This window comes from Microcaecilia unicolor, chromosome 14, assembly GCF_901765095.1.
Source record: "Microcaecilia unicolor chromosome 14, aMicUni1.1, whole genome shotgun sequence".
NCBI classification, from domain to species: Eukaryota; Metazoa; Chordata; class Amphibia; order Gymnophiona; family Siphonopidae; genus Microcaecilia; species Microcaecilia unicolor.
The window spans coordinates 32,097,885-32,105,804 of record NC_044044.1 but is presented as its reverse complement, the minus strand read 5'-3'; the positions used below and the strand labels follow the sequence as shown (position 1 = coordinate 32,105,804).

Sequence of the window (7,920 nt, the reverse complement as noted above, 5' to 3'; positions counted from 1 at the left end):
GAAATTAAGGCCCCCTTTTACTACGGCAAACTCACATCTTTAGCACACACTAAAAACGTGAGTGCACCTTAGTAAAAGGGTCCTGAATCATTACATGTAGGAAAGTGATACCTAGCAGTGAAGAATTTTAAATAATTGTGAAATTGAATTTCCAGTAATAATTTATAGGAGGAAACCTCAATTGAAAAGGGAAAATGCACTAACAGACTTCCTGATGTATCAAATGTTTTGAATTTCAGAGAACATAATACTTGAGTTTTCAAAACAATCATGCTATCTCCGTCTTTCCACTGAACATCTCCTGCAATTCTTAACTAATCTCAGTGAGCTCTCAGGAAAGTCTTTGCTCTCTGTTTTTGATGAATGTCACTATTCTTAACGATACCTCGATCGTCTCGCATAACTCTGCACAATGTAATCCATAACCAAGTTGTAACATATTGTATTTCCATTATTCATATCATATTGTAAGCCACACTGAGCCCGCAAAAAGGTGGGAAAATGTGGGATACAAATGCAATAAATAAAAATAAATAAATATTAGAATTTGATCTGAGACAAATTAACGATCAGTTCATTTCTTTGTGCTTTGCAGTGTGTTGGTTTGGATGATGTTCTGGCAGAGGAAGATATGGAATTGGCAGGGACTTCCACGCATGAAAAGTTGCATCATAGATCTACCTCAGTAGGAATCAATCCTTAGAATCAGAAATAGCAGAAGCACCAATGGCAGTAACTTCAGTCTGGGGAGGGTATATTGGTTTAATCATCTTCAGTAGTCATAACAGTAACATCACAGGTTATATGTTCAAATTGAAGATCAAACAAACCAGCACCAGACTATGAGGCTGACATATGTCAGGCCAATCTTCTACTGATAGATTTAGGGAAACATAATCTTACTCTCCATCGAACATAAGATTAAATACAGGATATCTGTATTGGTGCCATAGTAGATCACTGGTAGAAGATCTGGCTGAGATTCCTGAGATTGACTTTGCTGTTTTCAAAGGAGATTTCTGAGTTCCCTACCTCTCTTCCTAGGGGATGAAAGTCTCAGCCTCACTCTTTGGTGACATCTACCATTAGGAATCAGTCCTTGTGCAAGGGACCTCCATGTCAACTTCTATCCTTGCATGTAGAATGGTCCGCTTAGAAAACGTAGGAAAGCACAATTATTTATTTATTTAATACATTTGTACCCCACATTTTCCCACCTATTTGCAGGCTCAATGTGGCTTACATAGTACTGTAAAGGCGTTTGCCAATTCGGTTGATAACAAATACAAGGTTATATTGTGGTCAATGAGGTGGGTATGAGTCAAGCGTCAAGAGGGTCGAAGGGAATGAGGAGATGGGTTTTTAATGACTTCCTGAAGTTTAGGTGGTCGTGGATTGTTTTCACAACTTTTGGGAGTCCATTCCATAGTTGAGCGCTTATGTAAGCGAAGCTGGATGTGTAAGTTGTTTTATATTTAAGTCTTTTGCAATTTGGGTAATGTAGGTTGAGGTATGATCGATTCTGTTTCTGGTTGGTAGGTCTATGAGGTCTGCCATGTATCCTGGGACTATGCCGTAGATAATTTTGTGGACCAAGATACAGATTTTGAAGATAATCCGTTCTTTGATTGGGAGCCAGTGCAACTTTTCTCGAACGGGTTTAGCACTTTCGAATCGGGTTTTACCATGTATCAATCTGGCTGCTGTGTTTTGGGCAGTCTGGAGTATTTTTACGAGTTGTTCTTTACATCCCGCATAGATTCCGTTGCAGTAATCTGCATGGCTTAGGACCATTGATTGTATTAAGTTTCTGAACGTTTCCCACAGGAAGGCCTGAGAATAGTGTGGCAGTGCTGCACATTAACCCCTCAGTCTGCAAGAGGTTGGGTAGCTTAAATTGATGTATTTACTGCACATACTGCCATCCATGTGGATGTGTGGCCATTTTTGGGGGGGTAGCCCTTACCGTCACCCATTGAGGTGGCGGTAAGGGCTCCCGCATTAATTGGGCAGTGCTATGAAAATGACGACACGCTAGGGGTGGGAAGTACCACCGGGGCTGCTGCAGTAGGCCGGAGGTACTTCCTGTACAGTGAGCTGTAAAGCCCACGTTGAGCTGACCAAGCCGCTTAGTAAAAGGAGCCATTAATGACTAAAATACCTGCTAAGTAAAATGTATGTTTCAACATGACGTGTGCACCTCCTTAGAAAACATGTTCTGTATGTGGGATTTTTTTCTTTTATTTATTTATTGCAATTGTACCCCACATTTTCCCACCTATTTGCAGGCTCAATGTTTCTTACATAGTACCGTCAAAGGCACTTGCTCAGTCGGTTGGTAACAGATACAAGGTTATATAGTGATCGTATGAATTATAAGTGGAGGGTCGGAAGGGATGAAGATTGCGTGTTGTCCAGTACGATTATAGTCATGCTGTGTTTCTGGGTGAAGGGGTTTACGTAGGGTCGTTGGGGTAGGCGGTTTTGAAGAGGTTGGTTTGTAGTGATTTCCTGAAGTTCAGGTGGTCGTGTATTGTTTTCACAGCTTTTGGGAGGCCATTCCATAGCTTTGCGCTTATGTAGGAAACTTGAACAGGTGAATACCCTCATGAAGTTCTGTGTACTGACAATAGCGCTTCTGCATTGCCACTTGTAGGTGTTCCCAGGGGTGGCGTTTCGCCAGTTTCATCGCTGTGCTCCGCTGATTGTCACAATCCTTCACTGCGACTCCTCAGATCCCATCCCTTCAAAATCTCTTTCCTTATTAGTGCTCTTCAGCCTCTCCCTCCCATCCTGTGTTATTCCCTTGGGTTTCTGCACCCCAATAAAGTAGAACTTGGCTCTTCTTTGCACTGAGGGGCCCTTTTACTAAGTCGCGCTGAAAAATGGCCTGCGCTGGCATAGGCGCGTGTATTGGACGCGCGCAGGTCTAATTTTCAGTGAGCCTGCAAACAAGGTCTTTTTTGGCCAAAAATTGGCAGGCGTCCATTTTGGGCCTGAGACCATACCGCCACCCGTTGACTTAGCGCTAAGGTCTCATGCGCTAATCGTCAGCACATGTACACTGCCAATTACCGCCTGGTTAGCACCACGATGTAGAAAATACAAAATATTTTCGGGCACGAGTAAAAACTACAATTACCACCCGGGGCACACCGTAGCTGGGGGGGGGGGGGGGGGGATATTTCAACAGTGGGATCATGATTAAAACTGCACAGTTGAGATAGGAATTAATTCCAGCTGGTTTCCTTATCATTTGAACAGCAAGAGCAGAGGAGTAGCCTCATGGTTAATGCAGCCGCCTGAGAACCAGGAGGGGCTGGGTTCAATTCCCACTAGTGCATCTTGTGACTCTGGGCAATCCGGAACTACTGCTGGCCCAACCGGGGTGCCATGGTAGTGCTATCCCCAGAACGTGGCACCATGGTAGTTCTATCCCCAGCGCGTGGCATTTCTGGCACTAGCAGAAATATTGGAAAAATACTTCTTCAGGGGGGTTACCTGGCTGTAATTGGGCAGCACCATGCACTGCCCAGTTACCACAGGGTTAGCACGGGAGCCCTTCCTGCCTCCTCAGTGGGCGGCGGCAAGTGCTTCCCCCTCCCCCTGAATTGGTCATGTGGGAAGTGCGAACTTACCGCATGGCCATTTCATTTTCACCCACTGCGGTAAAAGTGGCCCCATCACACAGCAAAAGCAGCCGCCGTCACTCCCGCCACCACAGGACCCCTTTTACCGCGGCTTGGTAAACGAGCGTCTTAACCCTCCACTGCCCCAGGTACAAAATAAGGGCTCCTTTTACTAAGGTGCGCTGAAAAATGGCAGCCTACGCTTGTGTAGACGAATGCATTGGATGGACACACCTGCAAAAAAGGCCTTTGTTTTGCTGAAAATGGATGTGCATCAAAATCAGTGCGCGTCCATTTTGGGCCTGAAACCTTACTGCCATCCACCGAGTTAACCGGGTGATACTCTTCAGAGCACGTACACTGCCGATTACCACCCGGTTACTGCCATGCAGTAGAAAATAACAAATATTTTCTGCCACACGTATCGGACGCACGTAAAAAATGGAATTACTGCCCGGGACATGCGGTAGCCGGGTGGTAGGTTCCAAATTGATGCACATTGGAGACACGTGGACACCTACACGGCTTAGTGAAATGGACCCTCAGTGCCTGTATATAATATGTAAACTGCTTTGATTGTAACCACAGAAGGAAGTAGATCAAATCCCACCTTGAGTATTGTGTAAATTCTGGTTGCCGCATCTCAAAAAAGATATAAAGGAATTAGAAAAGGTGCAGAGAAGGGCGACGAAAATGATAAAGGGAATGGAACGACTTCCCTATGAGGAAAGGCTGAGAAGGTTAGGGCTCTTCAGCTTGGAGAAAAGGCGGCTGAGGGGTGATATGATAGAAGTCTACAAGATAATGAGCGGAGTAGAGCGGACAGATGTGAAGCGTTTGTTTACACTTTCAAACAACAACAAAACCAGGGGACACAAGATGAAACTAGAATATGGTAGATTTAAAACAAATAGGAGAAAGTTTTTCTTTACTCAGCGTGTAGTTAGACTCTGGAACTTGTTGCCGGAGAATGTAGTGACAGCAGCTGGCCTTACGGAATTTAAAGGGGGTTTGGACAGATTCCTGAGGGAAAAGTTCATTGAACATTGGGGGGGGGGGGGGGTTGCTGGGTTCTTGAAGCCTGGATTGGCCGCTGTCAGAGAGAGGATGCTGGGCTTGATGGACCCTTGGTCTTTTCCCAGTATGGTGGTACTTATGTACTTTTCCCTATAAGACGTATACGGCACGCTGAAGACAGTTCATAATCTCTGTATGACAAACAAACAGGACAATTAAAAAAAATTAGCAAGAGAATAACACAGAGACAAGTTGAGTTGAAACGCTCCATTAAAAGACAGCTGGGAATACCTGATTATTTCCTGCTCCCTGCTGTTTACCTCTGTTCTTCCAGTCACAGAGGAATAGATGATCCTGGAGGAAATGGAGTAGATTCTACCACCAGAGCTAGTGACTGTTCAGTGCGCTTTCATTCCCGTCAGGAAATGGTCCCAAACGGATTAAAAAACTTAGTTGAGTCTATTTGAAGCTGAGTCCTACAGACACACAGGTGAAGGAGCAACGAACCTTTCAGTTCACATGCTTATACAACAATCGGTACACGTGGCAAAGATTACGTCCTTCTAGTGTCACGTGCCACAGTTACCAGGTGGAAGTACCTTGTCACCTGCAGTTAGTGCTCAGTATGAAAACCCTTCACTAAGGGGTTTAACAAAGCAATTTGTAACATGCAACCACCTTTACAAAACAGCAGACCTTGTCACAATAAAAAAAGATTTATTTGAGCCAAAATGGTGCAGTAAAATCTGATTAAAATATTAAACAACAAATCTGTAACTTTCCTATTATTTTCCAAGCAATCCATTACTACTTTCTCTTTCAGAATTTTCAAACAATGCTCATTTCTACAAGGTTCAAGAATAAAATCACATACGTATTAAACGGATTTAGGTAAGTTTACATCATTGTGGACCTTTCTAAAATTGTAAAATGGGATTCTTACAACAAATTACTTTCTTATGCATTATTCTTTGTTATGTATCCTGTACTGTTTATTGTAAGCCACATTGAACTCAAACTTGTTTGGGATAAAGTGGGATATAAATGTCACAAATAAATAAATAAGTCCCTTGTTTACCTTTACATTTAAGTGTGGATGCTATATTTTTATTTTGCTCGGTCACTTAACTTGTTTTCCCTTCTTCCAGGCTTCTCTGTCTTGGGTTGGCTAGCTTAACTAGACACCGGAACGGATCTCCTCTTCAGGTAAGACTCCCCCTCATCTTCTGGTTGCAAATCTACTCCTTAGCTTTCTAACTTTTTCTGTATCTCTGATAATCACAAATTTGTTTTAATCTCGGCTTTAGTAGTTATATCAGACTTCCTTCCCTGCTCTATAAATGTTCCTGTCTAGCATAATTTAAAAAAATGATAATTGGGTTTCCTAATTAGCCCTTCCAATTCAGTCTCGTATTTGATCCTATCCTCTCCTCTCCAGCAGCAACACTGGTCCCCCACACGTCTCAAGAGGACTTTGGTTTATTAATCTCAAAATTACACTGGGTTTCATTGTTGCCACTGAGCAACTTTACCAGATAATGCTTTCCAAAAGAAAAAGAAAAAAAGGATTCAGTACAACCTTATTAATAATTGCTTCAAATATTGGTGTAATTTAGCATTTTTATTAATTATAACGATGATAATAATAATAATCTAATAACAGTTGTGTTAACTGCAAAATTGAAAGGTCAACTGAAAATCCAGTATATTGTCCAAGCATTAATTGATATCTCATTGACCTTGTAAAGTTCACTATTTTTTTCCTCTACTTTCCTGATTTCTTTGTTTTGTTTCTTTTCTTCCTCCTTCAGTAAACCACGAATATCAGGGACATGCAGAAGGGAAACGAAACCCAAGTCGTGGAGTTTATCATCTTTGGGTTCTCAGATTACCCAAACCTTCAGATTCTACTCTTCATTGTGTTTCTGTGTATCTATCTGGTCACTTTGATGGGAAATCTCACTATTTTGACACTAATGTGCATTGATTCACGCCTCCACACACCAATGTACTTCTTCCTCTTCAATCTGGCCATCCTGGATCTCTGTTTAAGTTCATGCACACTCCCAAAAATGCTGTCAATTTTCCTAATGGACAACAAAAGAATTTCTTTTGTGGGGTGCATGACCCAGCTCTATCTGCTTATGTCCTTCACTGGGGTGGAATCCTATTTGCTCACCGCCATGGCCTATGACCGTTATGTGGCCATCTGCAACCCCTTACGCTACTCGGTCATCATGAACAAGAGGGTCTGTGCCCTGCTGTCTGTCATTTCTTGGGTTGTTGGGTTTTTGGATGTCCTGCCACACAGTTTGTCCCTTTCGTATTCTTCTTTCTGTGGGCACAAATTGATCAACCATTTATTTTGTGATTTCCATACAATTCTGAAGCTCTCATGCAGTGATATCTCTGCCATTAAACTGTTGATGAACACCCTAGATGTGTCTTTGGCCTTGCTGTCCCTTGTCCTCATCCTGACATCCTACATCCACATCTTTTATTCCATATTAAAAATGCAGTCCACGAAGGGGAGGTACAAGGCCTTCTCCACCTGCTCATCTCACCTGATCATTCTTACCGTATACTTTGCGGCAGTGTTATTTGTATATGTAAAACCCATGTCGAAGAGTATAAGTTCAGTTGACAAACTCTTGGATGCATTTTATAGCACCGTGATCCCCATGCTAAACCCCATCATTTACAGTCTAAGGAACAAAGACATTAAAGCTGCCCTGAAGAAGGGACTGCAAGGGAAACTAGGGGATTAAGAAATTGGATCATTGCTTGTAGGAATGTGATATTTAGCAGTGAAGGATTTCAACTCAGTGTGAAATAGAATTTTACATGAAGCCCCGGCTGAAAAAGCAAATCATTGAGAAGAGATTTCCTGATATATTATCATATGATTTGAATTTCAGAAAACGTTTCAGAGTTTTCATATCAATCATACTTTTCTCCATCATTCCAATCAACAGCTCCTCCATTTCTTAGCTGACTTCAATGATCTTTTGCTCTAGGGAAAGTCCTCAATCTCTGTTTTTGATGATATTCACTATTAACATTTGATGAGAGGCAAATATTGCAAATAGATCACTGTGTTGTTTACAGATCATGTTCTAGCAGAGGAAGATATGGGATTGGCAGGGACTGCAGGCATGAAGATCATAGATCTACCTCAGTAGGAATCAATCCTTAGAATCAGGAATAGCAGAAGCACCAACATCAGTGACTTCATTCAGGGGAGGGTGAATTGGTTTAACCGTCTTCCATAGAC

At 42.3% G+C, this 7,920-nt stretch overlaps 1 protein-coding gene across 1 annotated transcript; it reads left to right on the top strand.

The window, feature by feature from the left end:
- The first annotated feature begins 6,829 nt into the window (after positions 1-6,829).
- On the top strand, positions 6,830-7,414 carry LOC115457360 (olfactory receptor 472-like). The gene has a single exon (XM_030186776.1). The coding sequence runs from the start codon at positions 6,830-6,832 to the stop codon at positions 7,412-7,414; it is 585 nt and encodes a 194-aa protein (XP_030042636.1).
- The last annotated feature ends 506 nt before the right edge of the window (positions 7,415-7,920 follow it).